Source organism: Rhinolophus sinicus, chromosome 1 (assembly GCF_057876585.1).
Source record: "Rhinolophus sinicus isolate RSI-liver-muscle chromosome 1, RSI-T2T, whole genome shotgun sequence".
NCBI classification, from domain to species: domain Eukaryota; kingdom Metazoa; phylum Chordata; class Mammalia; order Chiroptera; family Rhinolophidae; genus Rhinolophus; species Rhinolophus sinicus.
In genome coordinates, this window is record NC_142501.1 from 122,799,492 (window position 1) to 122,818,569 (window position 19,078).

The window sequence follows — 19,078 nt, forward strand, 5'->3', positions numbered from 1 at the left end:
CTCAAGATCCATCCATGTTGTCACAAATGTTCCTATATCATCTTTTCTTACCGCCGAATAGTATTCCATTGTGTATATATACCACAACTTCTTTATCCATTCATCTATCAAAGGACATTTTGGTTGTTTCCATGTCTTGGCCACCGTAAACAAAGCTGCAATGAACATTGGAGCACACGTGTCTTTATCTCTAAATGTTTTCAGATTTTTTGGGTAGATACCCAGGAGAGGGATTGCTGGGTCATATGGCAATTCTATTCGTAATTCTGTGAGGAACCTCCACACTGCCTTCCATAACGGCTGCACCAGTCTGCATTCCCACCAACAGTGTATGAGGGTTCCTTTTTCTCCACAGCCTCTCCAACATTTGTTACTATTTGTCTTGTTGATGATAGCCATTCTGACTGGGGTGAGGTGATATCTCATTGTGGTTTTGATTTGCATTTCTCTGATGATTAGTGATGTTGAGCATTTTTTCATATGTCTATTTGCCATTTGTATGTCCTCTTTGGAGAAATGTCTCTTCAAGTCCTCTGCCCATTTTTCAATTGGGTTGTTTGTTTTTTTGTTGTTGAGTTGCATGAGTTCCTTGTATATTCTGGATACTAGCCCCTTATCGGAGGCACTGTTTGCAAAAATCTTCTCCCATTCAGTTGGTGGCCTCTTTATTTTGTCAATGGTTTCTTTTGCTGTGCAGAAGCTTTTAAGTTTCATATAGTCCCATTCGTTTATTTTAGCTTTTACTTCCATTGCCTTTGGAGTCAAGTTCATAAAATGCTCTTTGAACCCAAGGTCCATAAGTTTAGTACCTATGTTTTCTTCTATGCAGTTTATTGTGTCAGGTCTTATGCTTAAGTCTTTGATCCATTTTGAATTAACTTTGGTACATGGTGACAAATAGCAGTCCAGTTTCATTCTTTTGCACGTGGCTATCCAATTCTCCCAGCACCATTTATTGAAGAGGCTGTCTTTGCTCCATTGTATGTTTTTAGCTTCTTTGTCAAAAATTATCTGTCCATATTTATGTGGTTTTATTTCTGGGTTCTCAATTCTATTCCATTGGTCTATGTGTCTGTTTTTCTGCCAATACCATGCTGTTTTGATTATTGTAGCCCTGTAGTACAAGCCAAAGTCAGGAAGTGTGATACCTCCATTATAGTTCTTTTTCCTTAAGATTGCTTTGGCTATTCGGGGTCTTTTGTGGTTCCAAACAAATCTGATGATTTTTTGTTCTATTTCTTTAAAATATGCCATTGGGATTTTGATGGGGATTGCATTGAATCTGTATATTGCTTTGGGTAATATGGCCATTTTAACTATGTTGATTCTTCCAATCCATGAGCACGGAATGTCTTTCCATTTCGTTGTGTCTTCTTCAATTTCTTTCAAAAATGTCTTCTAGTTTTCAGCATATAGGTCTTTCACATCCTTGGTTAAGTTTATTCCTAGGTATTTTATTCTTTTTGCTGCAATTGCAAAAGGAATTGTTTTTTGTATTTCTTTTTCTGAGATTTCATTGTTAGTATATAGGAAGGCAATGGACTTTTGTGCGTTGATTTTGTAGCCGGCAACTTTACTGTATTCGTTGATTGTTTCTAATAGCTTTTTGGTGGAGTCTTTAGGGTTTTCTATATATAGCATCATGTCATCTGCAAAGAGTGATAATTTAACTTCTTCATTCCCAATTTGGATGCCTTTTATTTCTTTCTCTTGCCTGATTGCTCTGGCAAGGACTTCCAACACGATGTTGAAAAGCAGAGGTGATAGGGGACATCCCTGTCGTGTTCCTGAACGTAGAGCAAAGGGCTTCAGTTTTTCTCCATTAATTATGAGATTAGCAGAGGGTTTGTCATATATGGCCTTTATTATGTTAAGGTATTTTCCTTCTATACCCATTTTATTAAGTGTTTTAATCATAAATGGATGTTGTATCTTGTCAAATGCTTTTTCTGCATCAATTGATATAATCATATGATTTTTGTCCTTTATTTTGTTTATGTGATGTATCACATTGATGGATTTGCGTATGTTGAACCATCCTTGTGCCCCGGGGATGAACCCCACTTGGTCGTGATGAATAATCTTTTTAATGCATTGTTGTATTCGATTTGCTAGAATTTTATTTAGGATTTTTGCATTGGTATTCATCAGAGATATTGGTCTGTAGTTTTCTTTTTTTGTGCTGTCCTTACCAGGTTTTGGTATCAGGGTAATGTTGGCCTCATAAAATGAGTTAGGGAGTACTGTCTCTTCTTCAATTTTTTGGAAGAGTTTGTGCAGAATTGGTATTAGATCCTCTTTGAAGGTTTGGTAGAATTCACTAGTGAAGCCATCTGGTCCCGGACTTTTGTTTTTGGGAAGGTTTTGGATGACTGATTCAATTTCGTTACTGGTGATCGGTCTGTTTAGATTTTCCAGTTCCTCATGGTTCAGCCTTGGGAGGCTATATGTTTCTAAGAACTTGTCCATTTCTTCTAGGTTGTTGAATTTGGTGGCATATAGTCCTTCATAGTATTCTTGGATGATCCTTTGTATTTCTGTGGTGTCCGTGATAACTTCCCCTTTTACGTTTCTGATTTTGTTAATCAGTGTCTTCTCTCTTTTTATCTTAGTAAGTCTAGCCAAGGGTTTGTCAATTTTGTTAATCTTTTCAAAGAACCAGCTCTTTGTCACATTAATTTTTTCTATTGTCTTTTTGTTCTCTATTTCATTTAGTTCTGCTCTAATTTTTATTATTTCCTTTCTTCTGCTGACCTTGGGTTTTACTTGTTCTTCTTTTTCTAGTTCTTTAAGGTGTACCATGAGGTTATTTATTTGGGAGTTTTCTTGTTTCTTGAGATAGGCCTGTAATGAGATAAATTTCCCTCTTAAAACTGCTTTCGCTGCATCCCAAAAATTTTGGTAGGATGTATTTTCATTGTCATTTGTTTCTATGTATCTTTTGATCTCTCCTCTAATTTCTTCTTTGACCCAGTCCTTCTTTAAAAGTATGTTGTTTTTTCCCGCTTTCTTTTTACAGTTGATATCCAATTTCAAAGCCTTGTGATCAGAGAATATGCATGGTATGATATCAATCTTCTTAAATTTGTTGAGACTGATTTTATGTCCCAATATATGGTCTATCCTTGAGAATGTTCCGTGTACACTAGAAAAGAATGTATAGTCTGATGTTTTAGGATGAAGTGCTCTATAAATGTCAATTATGTCCATTTCATCTAATGTGTCATTTAGGGCTACTATTTCGTTATTTATTTTCTGTTTGGATGATCTATCCATAGCTGTCAATGATGTATTTAAGTCCCCTAGTATAATTGTGTTTTGGTCAATTTCTCCCTTTAGTTCTGTTAGTAGTTGCTTGGTGTATTTCGGTGCTCCCTGATTGGGGGCATAAATATTGATGACTGTTATGTCTTCTTGTTGTATAGTCCCCTTCACCATTATGAAATGTCCATCTTTGTCTCTTGTTATCTTTTTCACCTTGAAGTCTGTTTCATCTGATATCATTATGGCTACACCTGATTTTCTCTGGGTACCATTTGCTTGGAGTGTCAATTTCCACCCTTTCACTTTGAGTCTATGCTTGTCCTTGTAGCTGAGATGTGTCTCTTGGAGACAGCATATGGTTGGGTTTAGTTTTTTGATCCAATCTGCTACTCTGTGCCTTTTTATTGGTGAGTTCAGTCCATTTACATTTAGGGAGATAATTGATATGTGAGGATTTCCTGTCATTGTATCTTTACTTTTCTGGTAAGGCTGTGTCTCCATTGTTTCTTTGCCTTTTTATTGTTGTCTATTATTTCTGTATGGTGGTATTCTATGATGTTTCCCTCTGTTTCTTCTTTTATTTCAGTATATATTTCAGTTTTGGATTTTTTTTGAGTGGTTACCCTTAAGTTTATGTAAAAGAAAGTTTGATATTTAGAGTATTCCATTTTCTTTAGCACGCTTACTTTCTCCATTCCCATATTCCGGTTCAGGCCTTTACTCTCCCCCTTTTTGAGTTTTGGTTGTCACAAATTGTCTCTGTTGATGGTGGTCGAATCACCTCCTTTAGTATTTCTTGTAGTGCAGGTCGTGTATTAGAAAATTCCCTCAGCTTCTGTATGTCTGGAAAGGTCTTTATTCCTCCTTAATATTTAAAGGATATCTTTGCTGGATATATTATTCTTGGCTCATGATTTCTCTCTTTCAATAGTTTGAATATTTGGTTCCACTCCCTCCTGGCTTGTAGAGTTTCTGCTGAAAAATCTGATGATAATCTAATGGGCTTTCCTTTGTAAGTTACCGTCTTCTTTTCCCTGGCTGCCTTGAGGATTCTTTCTTTTTTTATTTTTTTATTTTTTTTATTTTTTTTAATTTTTTTATTTAATTAGTTTCAGGTGCACAAGACAAAGCAAAACTTAGACATTTATCATTTATATCCCTCACACTGTGTGAACCCCCCTCCCCCCATCCACTATCCCTCTGTACGTTCCCAAAACCTCTCACCTTCCCCTTATCCCCACCCCCCCGCCCCTCTAGCAACCCTCTGTTTTTCCTCCATGTTTCCAAAACTGTTTCTGATTAGTTCATTCACTTATTCTTTTCTTTAGATTCCGCATATAAGTGAGATCATATGGTATTTGTCTTTCTCTTTCTGACTTATTTCACTTAACATAATGTTCTCTAGGTCCATCCATGTTGTTGCAAATGGTAAGATTTCTTTCTTCTTTATGGCTGCGTAATACTCCATTGTATAAATGTACCACAGTTTCTTAATCCAGTCATCTACTGATGGGCTCAACTCAACTCCAAAAAAACAAACAACCCAATTAAAAAATGGGCAGAGGACATGAAGAGGATTCTTTCTTTGTCGTTGATTTTAGACAGCTTCAATACAATGTGCCTTGGAGAAGGCCTGTTGGGATTGAGGTAACTAGGTGTTCTATTTGCTTCTTGGATTCGAGGGTCCAGTTCTGTCCACAAATTTGGGAAGTTCTCATCGACAATTTGTTTGAATATATTCTCTGTTCCCTTCTCTCTTTCTTCTCCTTCTGGTATGCCCATTATTCTTATATTGCTCTTTCTGATGGAGTCAGAAAGTTCTTGTAGAGTTCTTTCATTTCTTTTAAGTCTCAAGTCTCTTTCTTGTTCTATCTGTGTCATTTCCAGGTTTCTATCTTCGATGTCACTGATTCTTTCCTCCATCTGGTCAACTCTACTACCTAAGCTGGTTATTTCATTCTTAATTTCTTCTATTGAGTTCTTAATCTCCAGAAATTCTCTTTGGTTCTTTTTTAAAATTTCAATCTCTTTCGTAAAATGCTCATGCTGTTCTTTGATTGAGTTTCTGAGTTCATTTAACTGTCTATCTGTGTTTTCTTGTATCTCGTTGAGTTTTTTCAGAACTGCAATCTTGAATTCTCTGTCACTTAAGTCACATATTTCTGTATCTTTAAGTGCCTTCTCTGGAGATTTTTCACTTTCTTTCTGAGCTATCTTGTTGCCTTGGTTATTCATGGCGATTACTGGTTTACTATTTCTCTTCCTAGACATCTACAGGAGTGACTTCTGCAACAGGTTGATAGGAAAAGGTCTTTCTTTTGTTTTCCAGTACTTGTTGGTAGAATATCTTATTATTTCTCCAACTGCAATTTATTTTTCTTCTCCCACACGGTAGTGCTGTTTTCTCTGCACTATTCCTGCTTCTCACACAATGGGGGGATTCCCTGGGAGACGGGCTTCTCCTCTGTTAATAGTTCGTCTAGGTCACAGGGCGCAGTGTCCCGGTGGGTATGCGGAGAGCTTTTGATGTTCCAAAGCTCTTCCAGCTCCTGATTCAGAGCCCGTACGTTTCAGCAGTTCTGTTTACTCCTGCAGGGATCCACCCAGATAGGTGGGGCCAGGGGCGGGGTGAGCTGTGAGAGGTGGCCCAGAGCAATGACGGCGACCGCCACCAAAACCGGTTCTGCTTCCACAGCTCTCTCCCCTTTGCTGGAACTAGTTGGGCTGTGAATTTGTGTTTGTGGGCCACAGTTCTCAAATATAGCAAATTTTCTGTTGTTTTGATCTGACACTGCTACTGTTTCGCTTCTAGCACCAGGCAGGTGGGGGCGGGGCGAGCTCTGGGAGGGGAGGGAGGGGGCGGCTCGTCTCAGTGCCTAAGGCTCCGTTCTCTGCTCGGCAGTGCGGGCTTAAACCACCGTTTTCAGCCTTTTTCCCTCAGTCTTTTCTCCGAGGTCTCTGCCGTGAGCGTTGGGTTCAGCCGTGGTATATGCTGCCCCCTCAGCCCTGTGGAGCCCTGGCGGAGCCCTAGCAGTCCGAGTTCTTCCCTCACTCGCAGCTGCGGTAGTTCCGGGAAGCAGCGAGCTCGGAGCACTGAGCGAGGTCTGCGTCCTGCGCCCGCGCGGCTCCGTCTCCGCGCACTTCTCCGTTTCCTCCTCCCCCCACTCGCACGAATCTCCCACCTGTAGGTGGTTTCAGTCGGTAGTGGGCCTCTTCGTCTTGCCTGTCTGCTGTGCAGGGAGTCCTTTGTGGAGTTTTTGTTGTTCGATTCGTTGTAAATTCTAGGGGAGCTTTACAGAGGCTCTCCTCACGCCGCCATTTTTCCGGAAGTCATTTTGTATAAAGTTTTAAAAAATCTTTTAAAAGTACTGTAAGATGAAAGAAATTTAAAAATTGGCATTATTGGCACAAAATTCATATTAATGTTTACTCATATAAATAAACACAAAATACAGCCTAATTAGTGTGGTTGGTAAATTTTGGGGGCTTTAATTTTCTGTTATTGGAAGCCATGCATAAAATGCTTGCCTATTGAGAAGTACAGAATTGTCAGAGCTTTAAACAGCTGACATCTGCTTACTCTCTTAAAAAAAAAAAAAAAAAAAAAGTAAAAGGAAAACAAGCCATTTCAGCCTAATCTACCTCAAATGTGTTCATGTAAATGGAGGTCCATTTATTGACCTGTATTCTTTTCAGCTCAGGATTGGTCCACATAGTTTACGAAACCAGGAAGGCTGATTTGAAATGCAGATGTCGAGACAGTGAAGCACACCCTCCCCTTTTTTCTTTGCTGTATCTGTCAGGGTGAAAAATGGCTTGCACAAGGGTCAGTCACCCATACTCACTTAATTACTTTTCTTGGGCCCACAGAACTGTCACAAGCTGTGGTGGACGCGGGAGCGGTTCCTCTTTTAGTACTCTGTATCCAGGAGCCAGAAATTGCTTTGAAAAGGATTGCTGCTTCGGCTCTCAGCGATATTTCAAAGCACTCCCCAGAGTTGGCACAGACAGTGGTGGATGCAGGAGCGATTGCTCACTTAGCCCAGATGATCCTGAACCCTGATGCTAAACTGAAGGTATTTTTAAAAATAATAAAAGGCAAACCAGTCTTCTGTTAATCTAAGAAAATGGAAATGTGTATAGATTAATATTATACATTTAAAATAATTCATAAATGATCACTGAAAACAGATGTGATTATATTGTGTATTTGGCCTTGTAATATGTGAAAGTCATGCTGTAAAGATTAGACAATAAACACATGACTGAGAAAGGTATGTGCAAGGCTTAAAATTAGAAGTAGCATCAGTATTAACATTAATCACTAAAATAAGGAATCACATAATGATTGAATTTCAGGGTGGGAAGGGACCTAAAGGTTTTCTAGCCCACCACTATTTAAATTTCTTAAGAACATTGTCATATTTATATATATTTTTATAGCTTTCTAAAATAGTCACCGATTATATTTTTATATTGTAATAGTTATATCCTATAAGGTTTTTAAATTGTTAATATGAACTAAGCAATGCAAAGTTCTTTCAAATGTTATCAGCATCATGCCAAAAATAAAATGTCAGTTCTGCTTGATCTTTTTCTATTACCTTACCACATGTATCGTAAACTAACAATTTAAGTATTACATAATTAAGAAATAGTGTTCATCCGAAGGTCATATTCTTAGATCATCTGCGATAGAGATTAAAATAGTCCACAGAAAACTAAGACACTTAATTTGGAAATTAGGGACTTGAAGAAATTGAGTATTTAGGTATAAGACTAGGATGTGAATGTCTTGAGACTCAGAAATCAGGTTGTTAGATATGCAGTTGTTTTATCTTTTTATAAAGGAATTTGACTATGTAAAAAGGTGTTTAAACTGTGTCTGAACTCTGCAGTGGACTCTACATAATGTTTTGTTTTATTTCGGTTTTTGCTCAACAGTGTCAGTTCCTTTCAGCTTTCAGTCAGGTTGGAAAACATTCTGTGGATCTGGCAGAAACGGTGGTTGAAGCAGAGATTTTCCCAACTGTACTTACCTGTGTGAAGGACAAAGATGAATACGTGAAGAAAAATGCTTCTACTTTAATTAGAGAGATTGCAAAACATACATCTGAGGTTAAATAAAAAAAGCTTTAAATGCAATACCATGAGTTAGTTTTCGTGTTGAAGTAAAACATCAGTTTGTACACAGGGCCCAAGTGCTGTGCCACATGATCTGGTTAGGTCAGGGTTTCTCATCCTGAGCACTATGGACATTTCGGACTAGATAACTGTTATGGGGGGGAGGGGTCCTGTGTACTGTCAGATGGATATTTTGCAGCATCCTTGGCCTCTGCCCATTAGATGCCAGTAGTGCCTCTCCCTACGTCATGACAATCAAAAGTGTCTCCATATATTGCCAAATGTTTTCCAAGGGAAAAAAGTGCCCCCACCCTGACCCCACTGAGAACCACTGGGTTATATCCACGGAGTTTGAGACTGAAATTTTAGTTTTTAATCATTTCCTGATTTCCATGTCTGGATTGTGGGGACCATGGACCTTGGTGATCCTTGTCATTTTAGGTCAGTGGGGAGTAGTGATAGGTTGTACAGTTCCAGGTTGGGAGAGACCACCAGGTCCCCAGGCTAATGTAACCACTCAAGTAGCTGCTCTTATATGCTGGTTTCCATTCTGAGTTCTTAGATGCCAACGGAATAGTGACGAAGCAAGCCTGGGTGGATTCTAAAGTTGTGTATTTTTCTATGGATACTTTGAGTAATCAATTTCATTTCACTAAAGTTTAAAGTCCTCATTCTCTATTTTACCTAACATCTTCATTTGATTGAGATTTTTCATGATTGAAGTGTAATTAGCTAGTGATCATTGCTCGCAAATGAGAGATAATTAGGCTAGAATATTTCAAGTCTGACACTGTCTTTCAGCATTCAATGATTAATCTGCTTCATATTCACACATTGTGATTGGACTTTCAGTAGTTAGCTAGTTATGAACTAGCCCTACATGCTGTGTCTAGGTGAGGAGTTTTAACATCCATTATAATAGGTATTAAAGCTGTGTCATCAGTGCATGAAAAATTGAAGCACAGAGTAAAGCTACGCATGGTGAGTATATTTGCACATTTGAAATAGCAGGATTATTATGCTTGTATATTTCTTTTTTTTTTTTTTTTGCTTTTCATTCTCTTTTTTTAATTAGTTTCAAGTGTACAAAACAATGTAATAGACATTTATCATTTATATCCCTCAAACAGTGATAACCGCCCTCCCCCATCTACTACGCCTCTGACATCACATACAGCTATTATAGTTCCACTGTCTCCATTCCTACTGCTGAACTCCACTTCTTGTAACTATATGTATATTTCATTATAAGTATAGTAATTTTATGAAATCATATTTCAAATTTTACCAGATATTTTTAGGTCCTTAGTTAAAAAGTTTGGGATACTAAAGTAATATTTAAAGATCATCTTGTGCTTTACCATCATAACTACCTAAGTTTCCTTCTTTTCTCTCAGCTCTCACAGTTGATAGTTAACACAGGGGGAGTTGCTGCTGTGATCGATTGCATTGGGTCCTGCAAAGGCAACATAAGGCTGCCTGGCATCGTGATGCTTGGTTATGTTGCGGCTCATTCTGAGAACCTGGAGATGGCGGTGATCATTTCCAAGGTTTGTTCTTGCTTGATTTTCTCAGAGTTATTGCAGTGAGATATTCTAAGACAGAACCACAAATTAATACTCTCCCATAGAATATAAAATATAACTGACATGAATGAAAGAAACCTGAAGACTTTTACGGCTTGTTTTCATGGCTTGTCAGTATGTTTCTGAAAGCAGTGCTCGAAGTAAGGTTTACTTTGCATGCAGTTTAAAGTTTTACTCAGTATTTAATATTGACAAAATATCAATACCTCTGCATATTAGTATCATCTGTATTGAAATATTCAGTGTATTTGTATCTTGAAGGATTGACTGTACATATTTACTAACATGCAGAGAATACTTTGATTAAAGACAACTTATAAATGAAATGCTGGGACTTGTTTTCATTATTCTCAGAGGTCTCTACATTCTTTCCCCTTTCCTGTCTCTTGGGTAGGAGATGACAATGACATCCCTTTTTATCCACTTTCTCTCCTTCAGCTTTCATGAACTAATTTCTCTTTTTAGATGTAAACAATTCAGAGCACACATCAGGCAGCGAGGTTTTGTGTCCTTGCTCTTGGGATTTTGCCTCCTCTCAATTTACAGCTTGGTATCAACCCTCCCTACAGTGCAGCCCTGGCACACAGTAGGTGATCCAAAACTATTGGTTGAATGAGTAAATATTGATAACCTGAAGAACGCTTCAGAAGCTGTGTGCTTACAGTGTCTCTAGAGACCTTCTAGGGTGTGGGTTTCTTATCAGCATGGAAAAGCTGCTGCTATATGTTAAACAGTGCGGATTTGTTTTTTTATTCCTTGCTAATCCTCAGAACGAAAAGGAGCCGCAGATCTTTATTTCTACCTATTCCTTGGTAATTCTTTGCTCCACTCGCATTTTATCCTGTGCTTTTCCTTTTGTTCTTGTATTACAAAAACTATGATGGTGACTAGAGTAGTACTGCTGCTTTCTGAAGGGTCACCAAGGGGATGTTACTGGGATTTTTTCTCTTTTTTAAAGATTTTTTTTATTGGGGAAGGGGAACAGGACTTTATTGGGAACAGTGTGTACTTCCAGGACTTTTTTCCAAGTCAAGTTATTTGTCCTTTCAATCTTAGTTGTAGGGGGCGCCCTTCAGCTTCAAGGTGTCCTTTCAGTCTTAGCTGTGGAGGGTGCAGCTCAGCTCCAGGTCCAGTTGCCCATTGCTAGTTGCAGGGAGCGCAGTCCACCATCCCTTGCGGGAGTCGAACTGGCAACCTTGTGGTTGAGAGCCCACTGGCCCATGTGGGAATTGAACCAGCAGCCTTCAGAGTTAGGAGCACGGAGCTCCAACCACCTGAGCCACCAGGCCGGCTCCCATTACCGGGATTTTTGATTCTTGGTTCTTTTGTGGATCGTCAGAAAACTTGCACGTAGGAAGAATGATGAAAGAAGCAGCAATTGCTTTTGCTTCCTACAATTGCTCCCCAAACTAACCAGAAAGCAGTCTCTTCTTTGGCCCAGGATTGCTTCTGGCCTCTCCCACCTCATTGTCCCTCAGTTAGTTGAAGATCAAGGTGATGGCAGTAGTTTGAGGCAAACCGCACAATACTGCGTCATTCTTTCTTTATCCTACATAGTGCTGTAAGAGCTAATAAAATACTTCACAGGTAAATAAAACTTTATGATTTTCAAAGCACACTCATGTTCCTTATCTCATTTGCTATTCATAACAACTGAGGCCAGTAAGTCAGAGTTTGGAGGATGCAGTGGAATAGGCTGCTTTTCCTCCTGCTTCTTCAATCTTGGTATGTCCCGGAGTATGGACTTTCTGGAAATTTGTCTCATTCTGAAGAAAAGTCTGACCTTTTGTATTGCAGACACACATTTTTAGTTGTAAAAAAGAAGCCAACGAAGAAATATGGCAGGTCTCTTCAGGAAATTGGTTTTAATAACCAAATTTAAAGGTAGAGGGTAAAAGAAGTGTATATGATCATTTGGCCTTTGCTATGGTAGCATGACGATGTGACGTTGACTTTTGTGGCACTAAATTTAAGGTGATTATTATAGTTTCAAATTAGTTAGAAAATTATACAGAATCTGGAATTATAATTTGATTTGGCTATTTGATTCTTCCTTGGATGCATAAACTGTGATGTATATGAGGCCCTTGATTTAATTATGGTTTGATTATTTAGATAGATAAGCCTAAAGTACAAAATATAAGCACATGGTATCTGTGTTACAAAAGTAATCATTTCTACTTGGACATTCAATCATGTTAAAATGGGCAAAACTATCATTTAAAAGTTGGCCAAAATTAATGGAAATTTTTTTACTATGTCAGGAAAGGTTTCAGTGAATATATTTCATCTAAAAGCTACTTAAATAGAATTTTTGCTCATATTATTAATTTGATCTCAGATCTATAGTAGTTATTTTGTTCTCAGTCTGTTATACTTAGTGAAAAGGTGATTCTAAAAGGATTCTAAATTACCTTTCTTAACAAAGGAAAATAAAAGGTTTTAAAATCCTACGCTTTTTAAATTTTAAATCCAGTGGAATCTGGTTTTGCTTAGATACTAGTCTGTGGCATCTGTTGTTTGGTTAACTGCCTCTGTATTTGGGGAGTAAAGGCTAGCAGAGAGAGTCTTAGTTTAGTTGGATTGTTACAGATAATTGAGGTAAATTAGTTCTAGTCATTTTATTGACTTGAAAAATGACAGCCCCTGTGTTGTGCTCGTTTATTGAACCGTTTAGGGAGAAAAGGATCAAGGCCAAAATGACTTCTTCTAATGTTTGAGAGACATGGAAGACGCTTTAATCCTGGTCTAGCGTCATAACACTTGCCCTTTTGATCAACACTGCAGGGTGTGCCCCAGTTGTCAGTCTGCTTGTCAGAAGAACCGGAAGATCATATTAAGGCTGCTGCTGCTTGGGCCTTGGACAGATTGGGAGACACTCTCCAGAGCATGCGTGGGCTGTGGCAGTCACAAATACTTTGCCAGTTCTGCTTTCTTTGTACATGTCAACAGAAAGCTCAGAGGATCTTCAAGGAAGATTACCTGTTTTTATGAAGCTTTGTTAGATTTTGACTTATTCTTAAAAATATGTAATTTATAATGTTCTGATTTTTTTTTGGACAATATTCCTTTTATGAGTTAAGAAATACAAATTTATCAGAAGGACTGAGGTGACGTCTTTGAAAACAGATTACGCTTGTCTCTAAAAATCAGTGATATATTTTAAAGAAAGTTCTGTGCAAGTGCAAAGTTGTTTGAAAAATAATGTCTGGTTATTGTCTTCTACACTGGTATTGACTTTTCTTAAAGAATAGGAACTGAAGAGTAATAGAATTTTGGAGTTGGAATTGGCTGGAGAGAACTTTAATCCATTTTACATTAAAAAATTGAGTCCAAAAGAATTGAAGATGCTTTCAAATGTACAATGTAACTGGTAGAGGGTATTCTGGAAGCCATGATCTAACTTTCCTAACTCCAAGTGCCTGGTCTTTTAATTATATGTCTTATATTTGTTCTTTAAAACAAAAATTTCTATAAGATTTACTAAATCAAACATTTTTAAATATACATTTTTTTAAACCAAGTTTTCTGAAAAAATATTACTAGCTACTAAAATGATTCACAAAACAGGAATATAAAGTATGATGTGTTGTTTAATAATTATAGGATTTCAAAGAAAGAAAAACATGTTTCCCAGCATACTGCCTTATTAGGGAACATGTAACTTTTTGAAAGCTGCTTTTAGAATTGACTTGGATTGAAAGAAGTGCACAGGAAAGCCAATAATTCAAGATAAAATAAACAACAGTAAGTTAAATTATATTTAAATTTTAATTAAAACAATAAATTAACAAATAAGAAAACACAGTTGCTGAAACTTTAGATGTAATGAGGCAGGAAGTTTATTAGAACTATATAGTTCAGGAACTCTGCAAGTTATACATAGTGAATAATTTATTGTCAAATTATATGTTTACAAATTTTAAATTTTATAAAAGTGAATTTATGTATATTTGGTTATGTTTATGTGTTATTTCTCTACAAATTATTTCTATATCAAAGTAATGGTTTGATAGATTTAGGGCTTCCCTTATATTTCTCCAATGTTGAATGCATTCCTTGGCAATGCTTGGTAGGGAGAGTGAAATTGACAATGTGCTAAGGCCTTTCCCCATTTAACAATTCTGTGATTCTTTGACTTTCTGGTTGAGAAACCACAAGCCCATTTGCAGTTTTGAATTGTCTAGTACAGCTGATTTACATATACATAATTTTAACCTTTATGTGTAGTTCTTTTTTGGTCTCAAATTTCTTTAACCCATTATTGTTACTGTCTTTTCTTCTACCCTCTTCTATCCCCTCCCCGCTAAATTCCTCTTCTTTCCTCTTCCCTCCTTACTTCTCATCCTCCCTTGCCCCTTACCTCTAGTGATCCAATGACTATGGCCTCCTCTGTAGGGTCTCTACAGGTGTAAACTGTGCTGCCCAGGCTATAATAGTAATTATGTTCAACTTCTAGATTATCAACAGATAAATTGTTAATATCCTAAAAAAAGTCTCTATCGCTTTTAGGTTCCTGCACTTAACAACTGTTATTTTCCTTTAAGTTTTGGAAATAAAGGAATACATGAGCTAGAGCACAAATAACTAATAGTGGAGTCAATAGTAGTTATAACTGAGAAACCCTTGCAAATAGTCTCAATTAGCACTATATACATTATATACTACCAAGTTCATATAACTTGTTTTTTAATGAATTATTATGATGTTAAGAAATAACATCACTGCAGTAAAGTAAGTTTGAAAACGTCTTAAAGTAAGATCATTTTTGTTTTATTTTAACGAAGGTGGTTTTACTAAAAACCACCTAAAGATCCCACTTTTTTAGGTTTACTAACATAGAAGTTAAGGTTCATTCTGACTACATTTGATACAATATTTACTTTTAGGAAATAACACTGAGTATTAAATTAAAAAGTGAGATCTTTATCAATCATTGTCTTGTTAGCAATCTTTCCAAGGCTTTACATCCATACAAATATTTTCTTATTGTAGGGACTTGATCATTTTTTTTTCTTTCCCAAGAGCTCTTGGATTTTATCAGTTGTTGTTTTAAAAGCTTTAGGATGAAAGTCCAAGTCTGTTTGATCTGACACAATCTCAGTAGGGAAAATGCATCCAAGAGATTCAGGAACTGTCTAATGTATTTTATCATTTGTTACTCTGTGGCAGCTTTCACATTATAAGGCCATGTTGAAGTCCATTTTGTCCCAAAGGCGTGTCAGCTTCTATAAGCATTCCCTAATTGGTTCTGATCCAGCAGAACCAATGAGCAGCCCCTTGGAATTTCTTGCATATTTTCACATAGCCTTCCTATCTGCCTGTGTCCATGTTATATCAAATACCTTATTAAAAACTGAACGAATAAATCTTTTATCTAATAAGCTCACCTATTTATATTTTGAAAATATTCAGGCCTTTACATTTTCATTTGTTTTGATTTAGAGGCATCATATTGAAATGTTCCATGTTAGTTTTGGCATTCAAATAAGTTTATTCTATCACCTTAGCTAGAAAACGGCTTCTAAGTTAATTATTTTATTTAATTACTGTATTCCTATCACCATGGTTGTTCCCTTTAATTTTTTAGTGGCTTTATTGAAATATAATTCACAGACCATGTAATTTACCCATTTAAAGTGTACAGTTCACTGGCTTTTAGTATATTCACAGAGTTGTACAACAATCACTATAATTCTAGAAATGTTTCATTCCCCCATTAGCTATATCTTCCCTGACTAGCCAAGGCAACCATTAATTTACTTTCTGTCTCTGTGTATTTGTCTCTTTTGAACATTTAAATGGAATTATACAACATATGTGGCCTTTGTGCCTGGCTTCTTTCACTTAGTAGAAGTTTCAAAGCATAGTATCAATATTTTGTTCCTTTTTATTGCCAAGTAATATTCTATTGTATTGATATACCACATTTTGCCTATTCACCAGTTCATGGACATTTGGGTTGCTTCTACTCTTCTATTATTATGAATAATGCTGTTATGAACATTATTGTACAAGTTTTTGCGTGGATGTATGTTTTCATTTCTCTTGGATAAATACTTATGAGTATAATTGCTAGCTCCTATGATAACTGTATTTAACATTTTGAGGAACTGCCAAACTGATTTACGATGTGAGCACCATTTTATATTCCCACCAGTAATGTGTTGAGGGTTCCAATTTTCCACATCCTTGCAACACTTACTATCTTGGTTTTTTGTTATAGCCACTCTAATGGGTTTGAATTGGTATCTCATTGTGGTTTTGATTTGTAGTTCCCTGATGGTTGATGATATTGAAAATCTTTTCATGTGCACATTGGCCATTCATATATCTTCTTTGGAGAAATGTCTAATAGACCCTTTGCCCATTTAAAAATTCATCTTTTTAATATGGAGTTGTAAGTGTTCTTTATATATTCAAGTACTTATCAGATATATGGTTTACAAGTATTTTCTCCCAATCTGTGAATTGTCTTATCGTTTTCTTGATGGTAATGTTTGCAGCCAAATACTTTTAAATTTTAATGAGATTCAATTTATATATTCTTCCTTTTGTTGCTTGTGCTGTTGGAGCCATATCTAAGAAGACTTTGCCTAACCCAAGGTCACAAAATTTATCCCTATGTTCCCCCTTCATTTTAAAAACTATAACTCTTTGGGCCATAATGCTTTCAAAACAAAATTAACTTTTGAATTGTCCAGAAAAGTCTAATTTATTTACAGAAAGTTCACTAGTAGCTGCCTGTGAATTGTGGAAAAAGTGGGGCAAGGGATTAGGGAATGACTGTAAATGGGCATGAAGTTTCCTTCTGGGATGATGAAAATGTTCTAAAATTAGAATGTGTTGATGTTTGCACAACTCTATAAATGTACTAAATATCCATTGAATTGTGCACTTTAAATGAATGAATTTATGGTATGTTAATTGTATCTCAGTAAAGTTGTTAAAAAATATTAAGCCCAGAAATTGACAAGTAACAAAATCTTAATTAATTAATACTAATATTCCTTTCATGCTGGACAATACAGAGATTATTAATCATGACACACATTCCTACCTAGGAGTATGCAGTAGTAAATCTAGTATATTTCTTAACAAAGGATAGAGTAAAGCTCAGTGAATTTCTAGTGTCATTCATTAGACTTTCTGATCCTCTAGACTTCTTGATGAATAACTTGACAACTTGGAATACATCACCAACTTGGAATTGTTAGAATTAGAGTAAGGCTGTCTGTATGGTATGGTGAATGTGATCTCTGCTATACTGTTAGTAGACCTTGTCACCAACAGCAGTTAAGTTAAATTTGTTGGCCTGTTAAGGTCACCACGATCCTAAGTTTGTTCACAAAGGTTTAACTAGGTGTGTTGGGGATGGAGAGTTTAATTCCTGCTTAGGCTATACAACTTGTGGAAAAACTTTGGGCTGCATTTCTTAGTTCCTTGTTCTATTTAATTTGGTTTATAGAACAATATTTGAAGACAAATGTGTCAAGAGATAAGAGATTATACAAGACTGCTTAGCCTGGGTCTCTGGGAACCCACAAATTTAAGAGTTCCTTTACAGAGAGCCCAAATGTGATGAAAGTTTTTGCAGAATCCACTTACAAACTGTAAAATTCATGATGTGAAAATCAATATGCTCCGTGACATTCAAGAGCATTGCTAAACGTTCAATGCAAGATCCCAGAAGAACGAGTCAGCTACGGCCTCAGAGAGAGAATAGGTAGGTGATCAGAGGAAAGGCTGTAAGGATGCACTAAAGCACAAAACCACATACATACAAACGGATGTGGATTTCTAGTGGAAAACAGCTGTAGATAAACCCAATTGTGAAGTCTTCCAAAGTGAAGGGGGCAGACTTTAATACAAAGAAACAGAATCACAACCCAGCCATGGCCTTAGAGCTGGGTGCAGGGATGTGCTGCAGTCACATCAGCCCTTCTGCAGCCATTCTGGCAGCACCACATGGTGTCACCATAAAATACAGAGTGCTGGGGGAGAGTGGGAAAGGTACGAGTGGATATCGGTTCTTTCGCTTGTGGGTGATACACTCCCTATTGTCGAGCTTTTGTCTACATTTGAGTAGATTCTGTTTTGCTTCTATGTGTGAATGGGGCAATTTCTACCTGTGATCTACAGCAGCATATCTGCAAGTGTACATTGAATAATGCACATAGACTATTTCTGAGTATATACATATAAGCCATGAAATCTTTTGGAGAACACAGAATGCCTGATAATGGTTTTCCATTGTAAACTAAGTATTTTCTCATAGGAGGAATAGGACCTTAGTTTCATACATATCTCATAGTTTCATACATATGAATTTTTACGCTAATAAAATATAACCCATATTAATTTACAGTCTATAGCTTTATGATTTATAATCTTAATTTCCTCACAGGTATTTTAAGATCTCAGTAATACACTATATATTTTTAAATTTGACATGAAGACAACTGGCAGGGTGTTCTATGATAAAACCAATGAAAGGAGTTTTTCTGACAACTGTTTTAAAAAATGAAACAACTGCAGCTTAGACCAGGAAATTGATTTCATTTTCAAATTCCAGGAACATGAGACATGAATTTTTGTCAAACTTTCATGATTACTTATTTTGGTATGTATTTTGCTTTTGTATTTCAATAGAGTAAAAAAGCCATAAAGACTATCCTACAAAAATGCACCTATTTACCAGCCCTTGAGTCATTTCTATATTATGCCCCTCCCAATATTCTGAAGCATGTGGTTGGACAGTTCAGTAAGGTGAGAAGTGCTCTTAGTCTGGAAATGGGGGAAGAAAATAAAAATGAGTTAACTTGTTTTTTCTATTGGGTCAATGTTTTCTTCTGTAATTGGGGGGTGGGCAGTTAAGTTTGTTACTTAACTCTCACTGATTGTATTGACAGGAACAATAACGTAGGTTCATAAAATTAACACAGGTTAATGAAATTCATACATATATAATTCACACTTTCTTCTTCCGCACAATCTCTGTACTGTCTTTTTTAGTGTTCTTGGGAGTAAATAGTAGGTGAACACATAAAAACCTCATAAAAATATTTATGTTGATAAGTAACTTTTAGTAAATTTCCCACTGT

The 19,078-nt window shown here is 36.6% G+C and overlaps 1 protein-coding gene across 1 annotated transcript in view; it reads left to right on the forward strand.

Annotated features, from left to right (window-relative positions):
- The window catches only part of LOC109439355 (sperm-associated antigen 6-like), a 60,413-nt gene that overhangs the window by 27,896 nt on the left and 13,439 nt on the right, over window positions 1–19,078 (forward strand). The window contains 6 exon segments of the mRNA XM_088793870.1: window positions 7,135–7,340; window positions 8,209–8,382; window positions 9,786–9,938; window positions 12,762–12,828; window positions 12,831–12,958; window positions 18,627–18,743. Coding sequence (XP_088649996.1) covers window positions 7,135–7,340; window positions 8,209–8,382; window positions 9,786–9,938; window positions 12,762–12,828; window positions 12,831–12,958; window positions 18,627–18,743 — 845 coding nt within the window.